This window comes from Mycetomoellerius zeteki, unplaced genomic scaffold (assembly GCF_001594055.1).
Source record: "Mycetomoellerius zeteki isolate Tzet28-1 unplaced genomic scaffold, Tzet1.0 scaffold690, whole genome shotgun sequence".
Lineage (NCBI taxonomy): Eukaryota > Metazoa > Arthropoda > Insecta > Hymenoptera > Formicidae > Mycetomoellerius > Mycetomoellerius zeteki.
Genome location: NW_017257709.1, coordinates 342,695 through 365,415, shown reverse-complemented (window position 1 = coordinate 365,415; position 22,721 = coordinate 342,695). Strand labels below are relative to the sequence as shown.

At 33.8% G+C, this 22,721-nt stretch overlaps 1 protein-coding gene across 3 annotated transcripts in view; it reads right to left on the bottom strand.

The window, feature by feature from the left end:
• Nucleotides 1-22,721, bottom strand: part of LOC108729025 (atrial natriuretic peptide receptor 1) — a 99,656-nt gene that overhangs the window by 58,888 nt on the left and 18,047 nt on the right. The window contains exons 1-2 of one of the 3 annotated variants that reach the window (XM_018457927.1): nucleotides 18,426-19,060; nucleotides 1,788-2,183 (exon numbers count right to left, since the gene is read on the bottom strand). The exons of the other annotated variants lie outside the window; for them this stretch is intronic. Of the exons in view, the coding sequence (XP_018313429.1) occupies nucleotides 1,788-2,183; nucleotides 18,426-18,861 (832 nt within the window). The 5' untranslated portion in view covers nucleotides 18,862-19,060. Of the gene's footprint in view, nucleotides 1-1,787; nucleotides 2,184-18,425; nucleotides 19,061-22,721 lie in introns of those variants that run through there. 3 annotated transcript variants of the gene reach the window in all.

Sequence of the window (22,721 nt, the reverse complement as noted above, 5' to 3'; positions counted from 1 at the left end):
GCTTCAAAGAATTTTATTTAAAAGATGCGAAATTTCAATCTCTTATGCTCATCAATGTAGATTAACTTTAATCTCGGTTCGCCATCATTTCTAGTTCTAAGAATTAGAAAAAGTTGAAGAAAAAGTTGAACCAAGATTAAGGTTAATTTGCATTAGTGGAAACGGTCATTAATTTATCTGTCTTGAAATGTAATTGTTTCTCTTACTCTTTGTAAAATAATTTCAATCGTGATAAAAGTAAGAAAGTCTTTTTCTTTATATTACAATAAATTTAAATCAATATTTAATTCATTCAATATTTAGGTCGAAAATATTTGCTTTTTATCTCGTTGGAAATTACAAGTGGCGCATATGCAGATAGTAAATCGAAAACATACTTTGTGGCTTGTTTCATTCCTATTGAAGATAAATCTACCATGAACTCTTTGTAATGCGATTTAACGGATGTGTCGAAAGCGATGAGAAATGAGCACGGAAGAATTTTCAAGATGCAGCTTCTCTTGTACGAATCATCTGTGCGATATTGTGAGAAGAAATTGCTCGTCATAAAACGTGATGTTTCGATAAATGCCTCGGGATTTATGACATAACTCGGTTATTGCAACACAACGTTCGAGTACGTTAAATTAATTAATTGCACACGAGAACTCTCTGCTTGGTTACTCTTGCAACATATTCAATTTTCGAAATATTCATGATTTATGTTATTGATTAATTACATCGTAATTATGAGGCACACGAGCAATGTGCTCGAATATGCGTCGTCTTCAGAAGCAATACCGATGAAAGCTTTTCATCGGTCTTCTGCCAATTGTGTGTCATTCACAGGGACGAAGTTGTTAATGGAAATTTATTTAATGTTGGATAACACGTGTAAACTTAGTTGACAAGTTTGAAGTGTTAAACGCGATCAATGAATGAAAGGCAAGGGGCACACTCGTATATGCAAACTTCATAAACGATATCAGTTAAATGACGGTGTCGAAGTTCACTGTTCTATCAGACTATCAAGCCCGGTTTCATAATGCAACGTCCTTTAACGGTATTAAACGTTATACGTTACACGCCGTGTCGACTTCGATAAAAGCTGATCAATATAAAATCTGCACGAAGCAGAAAGCACAACATAAAACTATTCGAGGTATTTTTAATTATATTAGATAAATAGATATACGATGAGTGCAATAAGAGATATAGAGAGCTCGGAATTAAAGGTCTCTCTGCATAAATTATAAAATAATATGAGAGGAAAAAAGGTTTGTCTAAAATATAATAAATCCTCCGAAAAATTTAAAAAATCTTATTATACATATAATAATTTTTTAACTTTTTAAAAGGATTTATTCAATTAAACTTTACATAAATTTTTCCCTTTTATTTTCTATTCTGTAATTTACAAAATCAAATTTATTAATACTCTGACTCTTCTCTAATAAATATTTGTTTTATATGAGTAAGCACTGAATATATTTTTAGATCGTATCATATTTTAATATTTCATGCATGTAGGAAAAATTCCATTTCCGTTGTAAGTAAAAATATGACATGAACTTTTTCATCTAGTTAAAAATAGATTAGTCTGTCAGAATTTATCACGCATGCACATTTAAATTAACCTACATATCTAATAATAAACTCATTTCTCTTATTTTTACGAGCAGAAATATGCAAAAATCAAATGTTGAATTTCTCATATTTTCGTTGAAATTTAGTATCGTTAAATTTTTTTGAAGAATCAGAAGATTCTTGTGATCAAGAGAGCAATGAAAGAACGCGGGCGGACTTACTCCGTGCGGATTTGGCGATCAAACTGAGCAAATTCTTGTATTCCTCGGTGTCGGCTGTCTCCTGGTTGAAGCTCTTATGCGCCGGCGTTTGATTGAGCGCCGTATATACGGCGCTCAGCGTGAAATGACACTCGGAATTGCCTTTACTGCTGGCCATCTCGTGATTGTGAAACAGTAAACCGCAGATTTTCCATCCAAAACTGCGTAGAATATGTCTGAGCGCCTCACCCACCAAACGATGAGAGCCCATCATCCTGGTTAACGTCGGATAATGCTGGCCTTTATGACGGAATGCTTCCGCCTGCGCACCCGCTGTCAGCACCGGTATGCCCCACACACCCGCGTACCTTGCCACAGGCGCGATCACATAATCACACACAGGGCCCAGGAAAGCGTCTGTTGCGATCCGAGAAGAAAATTCGGGAAATTGATTTATCGCACTTTGCGCCAGTTCCGCTGGAGTTAGTCGAGAGGCCCATTGTGAGTGCAAGACATCACGAAAAGCTCATTTAAAACCGAGATTACTGTGAAATATAATCTTTTAGAGACTTTCTACAATAAGTTATTACCTAAGTTTTAAGTCTTAAACAGTAAGAAATTGACTAATTATAGTCGATTGTTCTTCTCATATTCAACCGTAAATCAATTTCTTATAACTTAAGACTTAAAAGTTAGGCAATGGCTTATTGTAGAAAGCCTATTATTTGTATAATGCCTTATATAAATAATCATAAAAGATTATAGCGCTTGTAAATAATGTCTCCACAAAAAGAACAATTTTGCTGAAGTATCTAAAAATATAGCTAGATATAGATCTAAAAATAATTTTGTTGAGCTATCAAATAATTACGGAAATTAGGAATCTTAAGCACGATGAGTAATACTGGAAAAAGTTTTGACATTCTAGCAATCAATTTGAGTGTCCGACGTAATTATTTTGATGGTCCAACAACATTATTTTCAATTTGTATCTAACTAAATTTTTAAATGTTTCAGCAAAATCGTTCTTTCCTAAACGATTTAGTTTCCTTCTTCTATATAGAAGAAACAGATCACCCAAAAGTTACCGAAAGTTTAATGTTTCGACTGAAATAAATAGCGATCGTATAAATTCTGAAAGTCAGCTTTACGACCGATTATATTTATGATTTATGATTTATCGTGCACGTGAACTTGCGAATCGTCTGTATGTCATATACAGTTTTAAGTATGTAGACTCGAGTCCAGCTATGATAGAAAGTGTAACAAAATAGAACCACGTGCGCAAAATAGATAACACGAATTTAAATTTATGAATTCGTATATTGGCTCCGCGTTATAATCCTATTAGTGTCGCCTATATGATTCGATATGTCGATAACAAGTGTATATTGTTTATCAAAGAGACTTTGGTTGTACAAGACGTACACTCGTACGCGGATTACACGGTTGATTAACGTATCGATTCGTGGACGCAATTAAATTAAGCTGGAACATTTCGTGTTCGCTCACATGGCTTACTCGCTGAGGATATACTTAGATTAGACCGCAACCGATTATAGAAACGTCGATGTAAATCCTCCTTTTGAGAATACGCTTTTAACGATTATTAATATTGAATGCCCAACTGATATGTGACAGATATACGAAATGTTCCCGTGAAATAAATGTTTGGAAAAATATAATACTTGTTATTATGTCAGCAGCATATTGCACGTGGAGTTCACAATTCCCCACGACACTAAGGCTCGTTGGTCTCGTATCCATGTACGCGCATGTCACACACACACTCATATATACATACAATATGTTTTTCAAATGCACGTGCAATTAAAATCTCGCCGACCGGGACGATATACCGCGAATCTGTGGTTAGCGAGGGAGAGCTCAACAACATGAACATGATGTACGAAGATAATAGAACGACCAGTTAATTAAATAGATTGTTACTCTTCCGCTGTGTAAGGAACGTTTATTGTCTACGGGATTTCGAACCAAAGGCGAATCAAAATTCCATTATTTTCTACACAATACTCGTTGTAATTAGCGGTAACATTCGCTTCGTACTAAATGTCGTGCGGGCAAAGAAATGGAGATGTTTTGTTAAATGATCTCATATAAAAGTTTATTCTTATTTGCGAAATAAATACTACGAAAAATGGTAATAAAGACGCACGTTGGTGCATTCAGCTTATTGTTGAAATTAAAGCATATCAGTTTTTACAAACAACTGTATTCGTTTTCAACTGTATTCGCTTGGTTTATATGAACTCCGTGTTAGTAATAAGCCGCATGACCTGAAACTAAGCTAAATCCTCGATTCCCGCAAGCAATGCGCCTCTATGGAGTCGCGGTTATAATTAGTAATCACGAGACATATTGCCTCGATATCCAATTCCACATAAAGGTAAACATTACTGTGAAATAATCGGTCAGAACGACATACATTCATGTTTAAAATGCATTAATTCATATAACTGACGGCAGCCGAATCCCCGCCTAATTTGGAGCCTCCAATCTTCATCCATCGAAGCTATATGTAATATGATAATAACTGCGTCAGGTTACCTAGCGTCATTGTGGCTGCAAATTCCAACGTAAAGCGGTTATGTCCGATTAACGCCGCATGCATCCCCAATGTCGCTTCGACCCAGCATGTGGTCGCTTTTATCTGACGAGATTGTCAAAGTTGGAGTTTATGGCAACTATACGCTGTGCGAAGATTCTCATGGGAACTTATAAAACTCATTACATCGTTAACGGATCGTGCATTAAATCGCGCGTATATATCTTTTTTAATATTTTGCTTTTAACTGTATCTTACGTAATTTTAAATTATTTTCTTATACATTTCTTTCATAATTAATTTTAATTTATTATCTTAGCATTGATTATCTTACGTAATTTAATTTGGGATTTAATTTTGATAACATTTAGGGTAAATACGAATTTACACGACATCTATAATAATTACAAAATTTTTCATTAATTAAATTTCAAGATTAGGTATCGATAAAAAATTATACAAAAAGTTTGCAAGGAACAATTGCTTTCCTTTAATTGTTAAGATTAAATTGACTTATTATATTTATATTTGTTCTTATTATAGAGTTGTACTTCGTATATTTCTTGTTAGCACGATACAATACGTTATCTGGGATAATGTAAAAAAAATATAGAGTATATAAAAACAAATTGTGTTTCAGTGTAAATCGTTGTTCAATGTAGAATGCACTTTTTAAAAGCATATCCTGTTAAAACTTCCCTTTCATCGGATGAATAAAAACTCGTCTCGCGCGAGGCTCTAAAACGTGAGAGCGTGAAAACGTGACTCGTAAATTCGGCCGAAAATTAAGCCGCAGATGACGAAGTGCATTCCTAATGATGATGAGTTATTATATTCACATGCCATATTCTAGTATATTGCTAATATTTTTGTGCAGAGGTTATACAGGTATAGTTTTGCATAAATAAACGAGGCATTTCGCGAATTTTACGACGTAAACATGCGCTTAATACAGATCGTGAAACGAATAAAAAGAGAATTTTACGAGTATGATTTATTTATGTCGATTTGGAGAGGAAGGATAAAATCATGAATAATAATTCTAAATCGATTTTTAAAATGTTCACAGCAACGGATTAAGCGGTATAGCGATGCGAATCATTATTAATGATAAAGATATTTACGTGAAATATAAAAGCGTATATTACGAAATAAAATGTGTTGTATTATAACAAATTAATGTATTATGTATAACATAAAATTATTGATGCTTTTAACAGCCATCAAAAAGTGTAATAGGATTAAGATTGATTATTTTCGTATTTTGTTAAAATTTGTTGTTTGATTGAATTCTTATTTTTTAGGCTAAAAGAAATATGATTCATAATATATGCAGCTAGCTCAGATATTCTAAGCTCTCCGCATAGACCGTCGATACTATTATAGGCAGACTTATTTTTATCCTTGCAGACTTTTTCCGGATCCCATCCTTTAGACTTGAATAAAGCAACAAGTGTTACGAAAGTGTATACGAAAATTATCTATTCAGTACCTAGATATGCGCTGCAAGGGTGGGAATTCTAAATTAGAGATAGTCGAAGATACGTTCTATCTATGAAAGCCCCATCAGCTTTGGGGGTAAAGGCTATTCTCGTCACGTACTGCTGGCTTAGCGCGCAAACTCAATTTCATTATTACTTCCTCGACGTCTACGTGATTTTTGTCGGGTAAGAGATAATATCGTGGATCACCACCTTGTAATTACTGTTGGCTACCGCAATGCGCACAGCCGCAGAGTTATTACATTATATTCTTTTGCGCTGTAATAAAAAATGTAGCTGAGTAAAAAACTTTTCTGATTCTGGATTTAGAATATTAATAAAACGATTGCTTCATACGTATGAAATATTTCCACATAAATTAAATTTTGTTTAATTCGTAACACGGTTGATTCTATAGTGTCCGTATGTATATATATATATATATAAAATATATATACACATATATATATATGCATACATAAAATCAATATATCAGAATATAATATAAAAATTTAATACTTACTACGAAAACGTAAGGAAAAAAGAATTATACTTACAAAACGCTTTTGTTTTCTGTCTTTCAAACGAAATAAGGAAATTCTGGGAATTATTATCACGATTTTGGATATCTCGGATTAAATCTCATGACTTTAATTCCGGGTAATTACACTCGCGCGGCATTATCTACTTTAGCTGTTCTCCAAATCACGGACATAAATTCATATTTCTTGTAATGTATACTGCGAATATAATATCATCAAGCTACAATCCAATTCTATTATAAAAATGCGTGCAATCGCAAGAGAAAGACTGATTATTACCTTGTGCTATGACAATCACGAGTGAAAATAATGAGTAGATATATGTAGTTGCAAATTTCATGTCGTATTAATATATAAAAACAGGACTAAAAAGTTTTTGTCAATTCAACTTGAAAAGAAAAAAGTTTCCTTGTCTCATTATTTTTAAAAGAAACAAGAAATGTCACACTAATTAATCCTATATAATTTAGGTGCACTTGAAAAATGTTAAAATTAAAATACAACAACCAGCTCTCACTTTTTCTGAAGAAAACAGTCAAAGAGGATGAAACGCGAAGTTTTGTGGTGAATAGTAAACCGAGAGAACGTGCAACGAGACCCCGTCTCATTAAAAACTAAACTGCATCTCTCGCGGTTGCCTCGTTTCAATTCACGATGTTTCTTCGCCCTCGATGAGCTTGGTGGCAAGAAAAATACACCTGCGGTGCTGCATACCATTCAGATATTATACACGGTCTTCCACAATCGCGACAAAATAAGATCACAAATGTGTTTACTTTCAGAACTGGGATGAAAAGTTATATGTTAGATTTTTGCGGCACTCTGTTTTCTTTCATAATACGTTTTTTGCACCTCTACTTCCGAGTTAATATTCAGGGGAGATAAAGTAAGACATGGAACCAACGCGACGTATTCGAGGTCATATTCGAAACGAAATTAACGTGAAAGTTGTCGCAATCTTATGTAACGCGAAAAACTTTGACAGATATTGAAAGAAGTTCCGATGCATCTAGTTAAAGTCTCGAAATTTGAATAGATCGCGGGAAAGAGAACTTTTTTTCATTTTTCGCGCTCACGCAATATCGAAACTACGAACCGATTCACTCACCTCGCAAATATGTGTATTACGAAAGAATTGCTGTTTTACTTAAAATAACGAAAACCGCACAATTCAGTTGTTTTATTATTGGAATAATCCTGTTTTGGGAAAAGAGACAAAATATTCCACAAATTTTGATAACGAAAGATTCGAAAAACAAAAATGGAAATGTGTCAAGTGAATGAGGTGCATTTTAATAAATCAATCAATATTTATATCTTTCAACTTTCATAATAATTCCATCAAAGGAACGGAGAGCCATGATGTAAAAAAATGCTTTCTCATCTTTATTAAGTGGACTTTCATGTCCAATGGAGATCAGCTTGCATATAACATACACGAATGGCATGTTTATGAAAATGAATAATGGACATCTACATAAAACACAAGACATATTTAATAATATATTTATAATACTAACGAAAATGGAGTGTATACTTGCACCCTATTTTTGAGGCATATTCCAAACAGAGAAGAACTACGTATCTTTCACACCGATAAAAATATTTTGCTTCCTATACATTTCAGTAGATAGACACAAATAGAAAATGAAACCTCGTTTCCATCAACGCGAGTCTGCATCCCTGAGCAAAATAAACTTGTCGCCTTTAGGACTTCGCAAAAATAAAGGTTGTTATTTTTTAATAATAATAAATATGTATCCATATATCACTCATAATAAAAAAATTGTCAAACACCTCCGCTTTTGGAGAAACAGTTTCCGGAGTGTAATTTTTCATGAAGTCAAATTTGATATTATACGTGTAAGACCAAGAACATAATGTTAAAGCATACGATTCTAGGTATCATTGTTTTAATATATTTTTTTGTATAAAATATTTAACATATTTTATTATATGTAATATTAATTAATGTCTTATATCAATCAGTTTCTTAGGTAAAAACTTTATTTAATTCTGAAAAGATAAATCAGCTATGTTTGATACAAAAACAATGTTTAAATGATGTTGAAATTTGAAAATACTTGCAAAATATTTGAAGTATCAGATTATACAAATAACATAAAACGATAAAGTTTCCAACAACATTACTTTCGATACAACTACATTAACTATATTATATTTGCAATGAAAATATTCAGAGCTTGCAGACAAATAAAACAATGATAAACAAAATAGTGCACTTTAGTTTAAGCGCAGAAAATATGAATATTGTTTTCTTTTTGCATATCACGATTCCTCAGCATAATGATTTCAAATAACGAAAATGTAGAACGCCGCTGGTCGAGAAAAATTTCCGGTACAAAAGAATCCTCGAGCACGCTTGTCATATGCATCGTGACGTCAGGATTATTGTTTACGTAACATAAAAATAAGATAAATAGACGTATCTTTGCTACGAAACACGTATGCATACACAGCTAGATATTTTTATTCAGTCACAATTCAATTGCTTTCTTTAACTCATCTACTTTCATCGATGCGACCTATATACGTATACTCGAACTTGCATTATACAGAAAACCGAGCTCATCTTTAAATTCAAGGAAAAATGAGAAAGTACTTCACAAATAAAAAAATAAGTGCATTCAATATGAAATGGGAAAATTCATTCAGAAAATTATTATCGCTGCCATTTTTGTTCCATTTATCAGTTATAAAGAGGATGTGTTTATCCTCTCTTTTTGCCTTCCTGTGCTTGATCTCAAATTATTACCGACGATACGTACCACACACAATAGCTAATACTTTGTAAAATTTTAACAGATCTTTTATAGATGATAACATCTATAAAAATATATCAACAATTTGTTATATTAGGTACTTTCGGTGTCAAAATTAACAAAAATTAATTCTTATGGATTAATTTAAGCATGCTCATTTGGGGATATCTCTCTTCATTTTGTAAATTGCTTCGATTTTCATGAAACTTGACACATAGAATAATTCAATAATGCTTCATTCGATTCTTAAGTAAAAAATAAAAAATTTTTAATGCTACACTGAAAAAAAAAGATTGGCTGCTGCAGCAAATTAGATGGTAAAATATGGCATAGCATTTTTAATTGGCTACAACAGCCAATTTTTGGTTGCTGCAGCCAATTTTTGGTTGTGTTAGCCTCCGCAATGTCAGTGGCTACGTTTACACCGTACGCTTAGTCCGCGGCCTATACAATAGATAGCCTATACAATGTCCTTGTTTATCCTGTAGATTAAACAAAGACACCTATCGTATAGGTCGTGGACTAAGCGTACGGTGTAGACGTAGCCAATATAAGATTTCGATTGGCTAACGCAACCAAAAATTGACTGTTGCAGTCAATTAAAAATGCTATGCCATATTTTACCATCTAATTTGCTGCAGCAGCCAACCTTTTCTTTCAGTGTAGATTCAATATGATAAAAGTTTAAAAAATAATTTGATTATCACATACACATACACGCAAAACTTGACTTTGGGAAATTTTTAATTGTGAAATTATATCAAATTTCCACTTTTCCTTTATTTGAAGCTTGTTGTACTACGCAAACTGTTAGTACTCATTTCCAATTTAACTTTCAAACTCTGATTATGAGTCCTGTAATATTAGATTCTTCTTGCTGGGGAATTGCATGAGATCATTCTTTTGAAATTCGATATTTTGAAATTTGATATTTTCAGAAAACATTTAAACTCAGCGATATCAAGAAGCTCCCTTCATGGTAATTAGATTATATTTTTGAAATTTAAATTTTAAAATTCTGAGGTCAGAATCAAATTTAGTCACTTCGAAAATCCTTAAAAAACAAAACCTTTAAGTTTCTTTTCTATAACGAGCACTCTCAAAAAGTTAATAATTATTCATAAATAATTTTTAATACTAAATAAAAAATTATATTTAAAGATGTAACTATGTTTAGTTACTATATTCAAGTAACTCATATTTAAAGATGTAAATATCTCGAAAATCCAGGATATATTTTGTAAAAAAAACGATCGATGCGACAGTCAGTTTTATTGAATCATGTACGAGTCAAATTTATATTGAAAATTCTTGTAGCTCTTTTGTGAAAAAGTCTTGGTGCAAAAGTAGGCCGCCTCTGAAGCTGAATCCATCATCAGGTGAGCATCAATCTGAAGCATCAAAAACGCTAATGACTTCCGCCTGTTTCGATTAGGTCGGATTTATTGCCGCACGGCGCATAAACACAGTGCATCACGACTACAGACGCAACAAACGCCTGGAATAACTTCGATGAAATGACACGAATTCACCTACCGCGTAGGAAATTTATTTTCAGCGATGCAGTAAATTACATCGGAGCTTATGATGAACTTAGAGGCATTTATTGCGAGTATTTTTGCTACGGCCAAAAAGAAAGTTGCGTCATGTGAGTAACTTCGTGAAAAAAGCAAAAGTAGCAAGTGATGACGTTGAGCAGAGTTGATCTTATCCCAGGAATAATCACTTGAGATGTTTTTACACCCCAGCACGCGCGCGCGCGGCGAAACTATGTGAATATTGTAATCTTTTTAAATTTTGTTGTAAAATGGATAGTTTTCTTTTTTTTTTACATTTTCTAAAAATAATTATGTTAATGATTTCTTACAAACCTTTAAATATATAATTTTATCGAAAATTCGCAATAAAAAAAGTTATATTAATTAAAATCTTTATTTTTTAGAAATACTATTATAACAAGCTATATACTTAATGTACTTATCAATATTTAATTGTTTGATTTTTATATTTTTTAGAAAATTATGAGTAAAAAAAACCCATATCCAGTTAAAGTTCTATATAAAGTTCTCAAATGCTATTAAATATAGGAAAACAATAATATATAATATATTACTATTAATAGCGATTTTAATTGGAAATCTCGTAAGTTATCACATGTTTAAAATATAAAACTTTATTGTGTGATTGCACAAAGGAATAGAAAATTTTTCGTTAGTTATTAATAAAATCAAAAAGTAAAATGCACAAGTCGCTTACAATCACAAAGGGAAGGGGGACGTTTATTCAATTCTATTTAAAATCCTATCATAAAGAAAACCTATTTATTCGATGTTAAAAAGTTTAAAAATAAAAATTTTGCGCAGAATATCGACTTTCTTTCAGCCGAATAAATTTCAAATATCTCTGAAAGATTATATATTTACTCCTATTTCTTCGAAAATGAGATAATAAGAGCTATAAAATCTTGATTCAACAATAGCGAACGGTAGGTCGGAAATTTATGAGTCGGTCGAAGATGATTTAAAATGTGAATTTAAAGAAAATAATATTTTCTGTGCATACACACGCATTTAGCTCTTTGTTGCGTAAAAATCTGGCGATTTAGATACATACAAATCAGAATTTCCCCGCCAACAGTTCAAAAATAAGGTAAATCGAGTTAATAAACTACGCGTGACCGGGTCTATGCGGGAACGTTCGACAATAGAAGACGCGTCTGCGTGGAATAAAAGGAAGTAATTTCATCGGGTAACGCATACACGTCGTCGCCCATTGAGTTTGCTTATTAAACCATTCCTACTTCATCTTTTTTTTTCTTTTCCTCTCGTTCCGCTTTTACCTCGACCCACTTACTATCGCACCGATTGAAATCGTTCGTTTTTCCCATTTAACCGGCAATGAGATTAAAAGAAGTACACGGAATAACCCTTACACAGGATAAACCTGGCAGCCATTCCCTCTGTTGCGAGAGCTTTTTTGTGCAAAGAAAAAACGATCAAAGTACTGAAACTTATAATCCGATAATCATATAATAGAGTTTGATATATTAATTAGCCCAATTTTAGTTTATATTGCGTTTTTTATATTAATTAACATTAACCGTTTGTGTTAATATAGCTTAATGCGGCGAATTTTATTGAAGTTCTGAGAGCGTGAAACATTTTGGGTCGCTGATGAACCCATTTGTTTTCATTTCACTAAAGTAAAAAATAAAGATAAAGTGACAATAACGTGATAATAAAGTTGAATGACTCTGTCTCATATTTATACATCAATATTAAATGTGGCACCGTCAAATTGCACGACATGAATATTTATGAAGGAACGATATTCGCGCAGCCGATGACGGATCGTACTAATTCGCAGAAAGAAAAAACGAATATTGAATGCGTGTCTCGATTTATTCAGCGGGAGATTTCTTCCACCAATTTGACGAGCGGCGCGAAATCTCATTATTTTCGCGATAATCGACAATCTCTACGACCTCTACCGTGGATCGGTCCATAAGAGGAATAGATAGGTAAAGGTGGAAAAAGAGAGAAAATAAGAATGCGTTTCCGAGAGCAATTTACGGTGAAGCAGCGCCATTTTCGCGTTACAGCTCGGGCGAGGTAAACTCCGGCGGGTGTTGTAAGAAAAAGGAGATGCGCTACTGCATCTCGCACGACCTTTTATCGTATACTTTATGCAGAACCTATCCTCACACACGCATTACCCTTCTTTATATGCGACACGAGCGAATGTTCTTTCTCTTTCTCTTTCATCGAAAAACTTAGCACGAATTGCTCCGACGAGAAGGAATCATGAATAATCATTACGAATTCATCATAGAGAATGAATTGCTCACAAGCTGCAAACGCGGCGATTTAGAACTTGAGAGGAAGTCTTGTCTCCTTTGAGAGCGAAACTTCAAACGGGATATAAGAGCACCGCAAAGCGTATTAAGTGCGGAACCGGTCATTTCCGACGAAGCTGACGTGATCAACAGGTGAATGACTGATTTACTCTTTTATCGATATCGTCGCCATAGGGAGATAACGCGTTTTATCATGCGTTTGCAGTACAATTTACATTATTTACAACCGCATACACTGCAACGCGACATTCGGAATTCTATCGTCGTCATAATCTCGCGATTTTATTCGCAATAGCAATAAACGAATTACAATACGAACACATCAATATATTCTGAATCGACTGGCAATTTCATTCGAGAGTTCCACTTTGCTGCGTCTCCCCCTTCTTTGAAATATCCCACGGGAAGAAAATAAATTTGCACGTGCGATGTTTTTACAATTCACAACCAAGCGATGAAATAAATAACTATTCAAGAAAGGTAAAAGGTCTAAAAGATTAAATTTTTCGTACCGCAATTAAGAAGCAAATTAACGCCTAATAAAATCAACCTTTTTTTCTTCATTAAAACAACTTACAACACACACAGAGGGATTGCCGTAATCAATCTCCGTCGTTTCGAGGAGATCTGGAGCGTAAAATCGATTGCGTTTCATTTAGTATTGTTTGTTAATAGCGTAATTTGTTAGTAGCGTAAGTATTTTATTTAAACGTGGAAAACGTGTTCAAGAAAGTAACACAAGTCTTAAGAGAAAGTTACGTATGTACACGGAAAGAAAAGTTTTTCTGAAGCATCTAAAAATTTAGTTAGCTACAGAAAATTTTGTTGGATTATCAAAGTAATTATGTAGAGTGCTTAAACATTGATAATAATGCTCAAAGAGTTTTAACATTCTAATAATCAATTTGAGCGTTCTATGTAATTATTTTGATGGTTCAAATAAAATTATTTTCAGATCTGTATTTAATTAATTTTGTAGATACTTCAGTTAAACCGTTCTTTCCATGTAATACATAATTTATGTGCAGATCAAAGTAAATCCAAAGTTTAAATGGCAGTATTTATTCACACATCAGGTCTTGAAGTATCCTATTTGTTACTACACGAAATGTCATAAAGATGCTTCACTTTTAATCCTAATGGCAGAAGTTTTCAAGTTGACAAATTGGAGTCAAGTTAATGAAAGTTTTGGATAGGGGAAACTTCCAGGAAAGCTATTATTCGCCATGATTATTTTATATTCAGACTTAATGATCTCGATAATTAAACGTTCAATTAAAATTATAGAAGAGTAAACGCGCCCGAAGTGCTTTGTATGTTTAATAGTCCATTTCTCGGTTTACCCAACTTCAGCAAAAGAAGAAAATGCTCTTTTCTGTTTTTCGCAGCGTTTCAAATTTTTAGCGAACGTGAAAAAACTCACACCGGAATTGATTTAGCGGGGATTGATGAGAACAGATTTATACACCAGTTTAACTTCCATCGGTGGACTGAGAGTTAATCCGCTTGAATCTATCCTTCGATAAGATTCGTAATTGAAATTGTGAAAAGAGTTGTAAGTTACGCTAATACCATACAAAATTCAAAATGAATTCCAATTTCGCAGATCGAACGAGGAAGGTCAATTATAAGTATTTCCATTAATTTCGTATCGAGACGCGACACGAGAATGAAATGGAATCGTATTAGGCTTCTATAAGCCTCTGCTAGTGGAATTAAAACTGTAATGGACTATCAATTGAATATCGAATAGAAACGGCAGAAAATACACTCTCTCTATCAACATTCATAATGAATTCTTGTTGTAGACAGGTAATTATAAAGCTCTCCTACTGAAAGCATCGTTTTGAAGGCCATTCTTCTAACTATAGTTGCTTTCCTTTGGACAAGCACCAACGAATTATCTCATTCTCGCTCGCATCGCTCTTCCGAAAGAAAGATCGACGCAATTTCCATTAACGCACAAATTCATCTCGCAAACAAAGATGAGACATTTTTTATCGGCGATCCACACGCACTCCTGAGAAAGTAAATGATTCGCTTACGAGGGAGGGCGTGAGGTCAATTAATTCGAAGAGAAGAGCGAGCCACCGGCACAACGGGATTAATTAAGCCGAATTAAAACAGTATTTAACGGAGTCTGGACGTGGAGGGCTGACGAAAAAAGACGCGGCTTTGGTTGACTGACCGGCGAGAGGCGGTTCGTCGTCATCATCCTCGTCATCATCGTCGTGTCGTTGCAGCCGGCAGTTTGTTCGACAGTTTGCAGCTGCAAATTGACACGAGCTGATGTCATTCCTTCATAAAAATAGGCGCGTTTCTACTGAGGCGTTTGCTGCGGTGGTGGCACGGCTCTAACTACGAGGCCCAATTAGAACATACGGCATCGGGCCTTTAGAAGAATATCGTCTTTGATTAATTGGTACAATGACGCGAGCTCTAAGACACGATCCTTGGAATCCGCGGCGACGATGCACCGCGAGGTCGATGTACCTTTTCCACAACACGATCACTCCTACGTCTAATTAGCGCGTCGTTTAATGCATTCGATCATCTGTCGAGTTTATAATTAATTCATAGCAAATGCGTCACGCGATGTCGATTGGACACGTCTTCTCGCAAAAACATCGAGACTGTTTGATTTGTAGGACAAAAATATACAAAAACTTTTTTCACGTATTTTCAAAACATATGTTTATAACTTCAATGCTATATTTCTCTATCACCAGAGATTTCTTATCATCTTTCTTGTACTTACTCGTATATCGTTGACACATAAATATTTACACGCGCGCGCAACAGAATATTCTGAAATATTCAAGAACTTTACGGAGTCTACAGATACATAGGATATATCAATGTATTAATAAAAATTTCAAAGCTTTTATACTATATTTTTTATTCAGATTCCGTACTTTAAGAGGATAAAACGAGGGATGAAATAATATAATTCACTTCTTCACGCGCGTGGAAAGAACGATTTTACTGAAGCTTCTAAAAATTTAGATACATACAGATCTGAAAATAATTTTGTTGAGCTATCAAAATAATATGAGAAACACGATGAACAAATATTGCAAAAAGTTTTGCAACATTCTATAGCAACTAATTTGAGCATCTTACTTAATTATTTTGATAATCCAATAAAATTATTTTCAGATCTGGCACAATTTTTAGATGCTTCAGTAAAACTGTAGTTTCCATGCATTTTTACATTAAAATGCTGTCCTTTTATACGTATATTCGTCATAAATAACACGGAAATTACCTTTGTATGCACATATGTATTACGTTACGTTTATCCCAAATCTCCCCTTCATTCGTTTCCGTTTTGCGAAATCGGCTTAAGTACGATAAGGATGAAATCCGTTTGTTACATAAATCCGGGAATGCTTTTGGCACAATGAATATTCTTGAATCGCGTTGGCGACCAACAGGTAGATTAATTATACGTATATTGTCATACGGTCGATCTAATCCGCTTTTTGGAGTCGGAAAAAGGAAAAAGTAACCTTCAAAGCGCGCAAATAGAAATGGAAGTCTAGGCAAGCGGTTTATCGACGTTTGAAATTTTATTCGATATTGAAAATTAAACTGTGTTGCTCGAGGGTGCTTTCCACGGCCCCTCTCTCTCTCTCTCTCTCTCTCTCTCTTTCTTTTTGCTTCTATTGCAATTTCTACCACCTTAATCGAGTATCGAATGCATCTAAGTACTTAAAACAAATATCTGGCTGTCAAGAAGTAGTTTCATTGAAAACTTGAATCGTGATACAGCGACATAAATACACTTTTTATGGTACAATTGTTCGGAAGTTCAACGCTTGCGATAAAACATGAAATAGTATATATTATTACGGCTTACAGTAACCATCTGGACATATTTAATGGTTATTTTTACTATGTTTCGCAAAGAGCTATACATACAGCAAGTGCAAACAACTTTACAAATCACTTTTCTTGATGTATGGGCCTCCCGACTTTGCACGTGATTTATCGTGCAATGGTGTGCTATACTTCTTTATCGTGACTATGGTGTGCTATGGTGTGCTATACTTCTTTTCCAACGCCAGGCTTTTCATAAATTTTTAAACGTCAATTTATTTTCAAATTTTTACTCTAGTTCTTAAGGGGATCCTAAAGTCGTGCTGTTTTATCGATTATTTTTCAAATAAGTATTTTTCTAACTGCCTTTACAAAATTAAAAATCCTTCTCCACAATTAAAATATAAGCGATAATGTAGTCCAAACTGATTGACTTGCGAAAAATGAAAAAAAGTTGGAAAATTACAGTTTGTTATCGGTTTCTGGCATCGACTCGTAACAATATTTGCTTTATATGGAAGTTTTGTACTTTGTACCTATAAAATTAGCTCGGTTTGGACTAGGAATTATATGAACAACCAATGTTGAGTACCTAGAATTAGGTTTAGATACTTAATACGAAAGATTAGTTAGTTAGAAAATTTATACGTATGTGTACATGAGATATTGGTGTGGTAGTATATAAAGACATGTCGATGCGCTGGAAAAACAGCGACCTCCGGTGATTTCGTCGGAGTTCGAGCTTCGCTTTAGGATCCCCTTAAGGAATTAAATAAGTACATTTTTCAAATAGCGGTTCTAATAAATAAAAAAATTTTCTGATATTGTAAAAAACAAAAAATATCAAGTTAATAAAATGATTGATTAATCTACTTTCTAGTTGCAATGTTAAATATATATGAGAGTATATGGGAAAACATATCTCTATTTATATATGTATGTCTTTCAGAAAATGCAAGAAGGACTAGATTTTTTAACTTTTACAATGACTTAATTTCTTAAATATATATAATTCATTAAAAATATCTACTGTGAAAACTTACAATGAAGAAATTAAGAGAAATAAAAGCATATAATTATAAAAACAGATGGTATTATATTATATTGTATCACAAATATTTAAAAAAATATTGTATCACAATATTTAAAAAATCTTTACATTCAGTAATGTATCAGAGATAGTAAACGAAGTTATAGCGAACTTCGATAATTAAAGCTTAATAAATTTGATATTCAATATCTGCTGAACGTAATCGAGAATCCCAGCGTGTTTAAAATATTATTTGTTATATTTATCTTTTCAAATATTTCAATGCATGAATTGCCATGAATTTTTTAAAATCGTCGCGTTAGATAAATTATGCGGGTACCGCGTATCTGTGAGACCTTTTAAATAATTGCCGAAATAGCTGGGGAAATATTCATTTTTACAAAAGAATTTCTGGAGTTCTTTAATATGAAATTCGCGTAGCCTGTTGGAATGCTGTATCTCTCGATTACGTCGGAGATTATAAAAGTAAGATTAAGGGAAATAAAAAGATAAGAGCAAAGACAAAAGAAATAGAGTAGTAGAAAAAAAAATGCGGAAGATATAAACGTATCGTGCGACCTGCTGTCTGGTTGATGTAAAACTGGAACGCGGCCAAGGGTCCGTAAGTGCTGGAGCAGTATGAGTCGCGATAGTCCACCTTGATGTTCCATCCGGGTAAAGGTCCCCTAGGTGAGCTGACGTATTTCACAGCTAGTAATACCGCAGGTAACACTCTCTGCAGACTCTGCTCGTGGTGAGGATCACCCGGCGCGATCACCGCTAGCTTTACTTCACCCTTAGACTGCATCGTCCGTACACCCCCAATGCATTCCCTGGAGCTACCAGCCGTCATCGTCATTGTTGTTCCCGTCTCCGTCGTCGATGCCCTCGTCGTTGTTGTCGTCATCAGGCCAATATTCGTGCATTGACCCGCACACAAACCCGAAAGGGTCAGCGTCAGTCGCACTAAAATACCACCATTCGCGCACCACTGCTTTCTTGTCCTCGACGCCATCGCGTCCTCCTGGTGCACGTTACACCTTTATCTCGACGGGGCTGTCAGTCTAATTATTGCACATTGCAAAGCATTTTCCACATTGCTATCAGTTATGCGAGAAGACGAACGAGTCACGCGCGACTGCTCGTCATGGAGTTCTTCCCTCTGCATTTTGATGTTACATCGAGTCTCACTTAGAGCATCCCGGCCGCAGAGTATCTCACAGCAACATGGTTCAAGCGTTCATCGTATTTAGTGCGTTTACTAACTGTGATTCGCATCTTGTGAAATTTGTATCCAACGCGATATGAATTGGAATAAAAAGATCGGTATCTCCTATTTTCGGTTTTTTTACTATGTTTTATTAAACATATTTCCGTATAATAATACACATCCCTTTATTCTTCCCAGAGAAAAAATATTGGCGTCCTTAATAGATTGTCTTCCGTGATTTTGATGGACATGTGCTATCTTGTTTGTCTTTATTCTTCGCCATTCTCATATTATATATAAACTCTCATTTTTATGCACGGAAAAGCTTCGAAAGCTCCACGTGCATTTATGTCCTCATATAAGAAAATTGATGTAGATAATCTCGCTTCTCCTTTAAAGCGCCAGATATTGCTCCTCGCTTGAGAGGTTCGTTGCAGTTCCTGGTACGGTCCAATTTAACTTCGATGCAACGATAATCATTAGAAATCTCGAACATCATGACTTCACTAATTATAAAATACACGTGCTCTTTAGGAGTTTGGCTGCGAAACAGGTTCCAAATTAGAAAATGAGAGATACCTTGTTTAATCTTGTTACATTACACGCATAATCGTATCCGTTTTATACACTATACTGTAATTTCGTGCATTTGACATTTACTTTTATTTTAGGTTCGCAAAGAATCGTAAAATATCACCAATTTTCTTAAATTGCATAAATTCAACCTGAGAATTGTTTTTTTATCTGGAAAACAATGTAATGTATGAGAACGATTTAGCAATGTTATCTTGATCCTCAAAGTTTGAAAAATATACGACAGAAATAAGCTCTCTCCCCCTTAATATGATAATAATATACCGTCGTTTTGTATATTTCTTTTACGGAATACCTCTAAGAGAGTTAGTGTTCGCGATTTATCATAAAGATAAGAAATTATAACCGGTATTCATAATCGATTCTTATACTTAAGACCGTATTTTAATTACAGTCTTTAGATATCCATAAACCAATTACAGAGCCATATTAGCATCTTAAGATATTATTTAAGACGATCTTGAAATAAGAACCGACTGTGAATGCCTACTTATGTTCCGATAATATTAATTTAGACTCACTTTGGATTATATTCTATCCAATTTTGTGTAATATGAAAAAAAATTAAAGAAACAAAATACATGCATATTGTATTCGTGCCAAGTAATATTAATTGCGTGGAATTGAGTCAGCTGAAATAAAAACTCAGTACTAAAATTTTGACTCTTGAAAACCAATCTCCGTGACGACGTGCTGTCAGATTCAAAAGAAGAACTTGAAAAGAGATCAGATTTACATATTTTGATTTGGGATTGATTGACATGCGTTATAGTAGCAAATAATTCTTGAACGTATGATAATGTATAAAATATATATTGAAATATCATACATTAAAATATATCATCATGTGAAATGAGAAGCAGAATTTTATTCTGAAATCTGGTCTGCAAAATTTTAGATGATTTATGGTCAGTTTTAACAAGAGCAGTTTTTAAAGTTGTTGATCTACGTTATTGTATATTATATTTTCTAATTAAATTAATTAACGTAAAAGATATTGTACTCGTACCGAAAAATATTTATTTCATTTTTAATTCATTATTATTATTATCTATAGTATTGTATTTAAATTCTAGAAAAAAATTATATAAATGTCTTACTTTATTAATTACGAATGAAATAAATAGAAAACACTGTATATTTTTCTGAATAAAAGTAATATTAGATAATTAATTAATTAATACGATTTAAGGATATTCCTTTCCTGGTATATAATCTCTGCAAAATGTGTTTGTTGTGTGTTGTGTGACTGGAAATTTATATTTTCTGTATTAAAATTAACATTAGGTATATAATTATATATGTATGAAACAGTTCATAATATTTATACAACGTATGCGTGTCTGATTTTTGTATCAAATTAAACCTTCGAATTTTTTAATAAAGTAATCCTTAAATGATTTCAACGCTGTAAAAGAACTTGACACGAAACAAGTAGCTAAATGATATGAAACTCATTACATAATCCGTTTCATCAAAGTCCAAAGTAGCAATTCATTCTGATTCTTCAAGTCTTTGGGTAACATTTTTATTTCGGGACATGCAACCTAAAAGCCATCAGACTTTTACTTTGCGGAAAAATAATGAGAATAAGTAAGCGTGTTCTTTACTCTGTCGCGTCTCTTGGTTTTCGTGTCAGGCTTTTGGCCTGCGCGCGCAAAAGAGAAGACAAATATGGAATGGAACGCACCTTCTGAATTAGGGATGGAGAAATAATGTTATTACATGACGCAGACAGAGTCGGGCAAACACGACGTACGTGACCATACACGTCAAAATTATTTCGAGTCACGACAGACACGCGTTATGTAATTTTTAACTTGCAACTGTCACCATGGAATAATAAGGTATAGTATTTTGCATATAGAAACGATAGAAATACTGGAAACAACCAATCAAATTTGGGCCTAAATGCACCCTCCTGTGCATAGTGCATTATAGTATCATACTGCAATCAAATTTGAGAAATCCAAATTTACTTCCCTATTGTAAAGTAGTTCTCTACTGTAATTAACTAATTCGCTTACTGCTTACGTATTGCTTTACGTTTTTTTATATGTTTCTGGCCTTACAGTTGTCTTATTGGCTACGTTTACACCGTATGCTAAGTCCGCGGCCTATACAATAGATGTCCTTGTTTATCCTGTAAGTTAAACAAAGACATCTATCGTATAGATCGCGGACTAAGCGCACGGTGTAAACGTAGCTATTATGCCATGACTGTCACGACGTAAGATGTAATCTAACACCGGTACCTTGTAAAACGAACAATATGCGATTTATTCTTAGATTATTATTCGTGATGCGATGACTGTAATTTATATACATAATTATGCTCATTCAAAAGTTTGAAGTTACTCGCCCGAGATAGATTAATAAGCATTGTAGTAACATTTATTTATCATCAAGTTATATCATCCTGCTACAACAGATAATTAAGGTCACTCGTGATATATGTATATTAATAACGAGTACGGGATAAATCACAAGATTGTGCTGTTAGTTTAATCGCATAATACAAGAAAGCAGTAAGGAAATTTAAGAAAAAATACGGATTTACGTCTTGCATAATTTAGCGAGGTTCTCGTATCCGTGTATGTGGATGTGAGAATTAATACTTGATTTATTTCTACCGGGCACGTATTCGATGAAGGCACATACATATATATTTTATGCATAGATTCCACGATAAAAAAAAATATACGAGCATTCGCTAGGGATGCTAACACCCAGATATTCCGGATTACGCGATTATGTGCCAATAAGTCACAAGAAAATTCTCGTAATTATTCGTAATGCGCTGTTGTTAGAATTTATATCTGTGTAACATTTCACAATATTGACAAAATGCGATTTTGTTCGGATAACACATTATAACTTGTACCATTATAATTTTACATCGTGACAAAACAACCACTTTTTGATAAAATTCCACTCGTAATAAAACTACGCTTTCAATAAAGATTCGTAGCAAGCTTCCGCTATCACGCATTTTGTTACAAATTGATCATCAAATATAACGTAGAGTGTTGATTTTTTTACCCATCCACATTCACATTCTGCGTTCAACA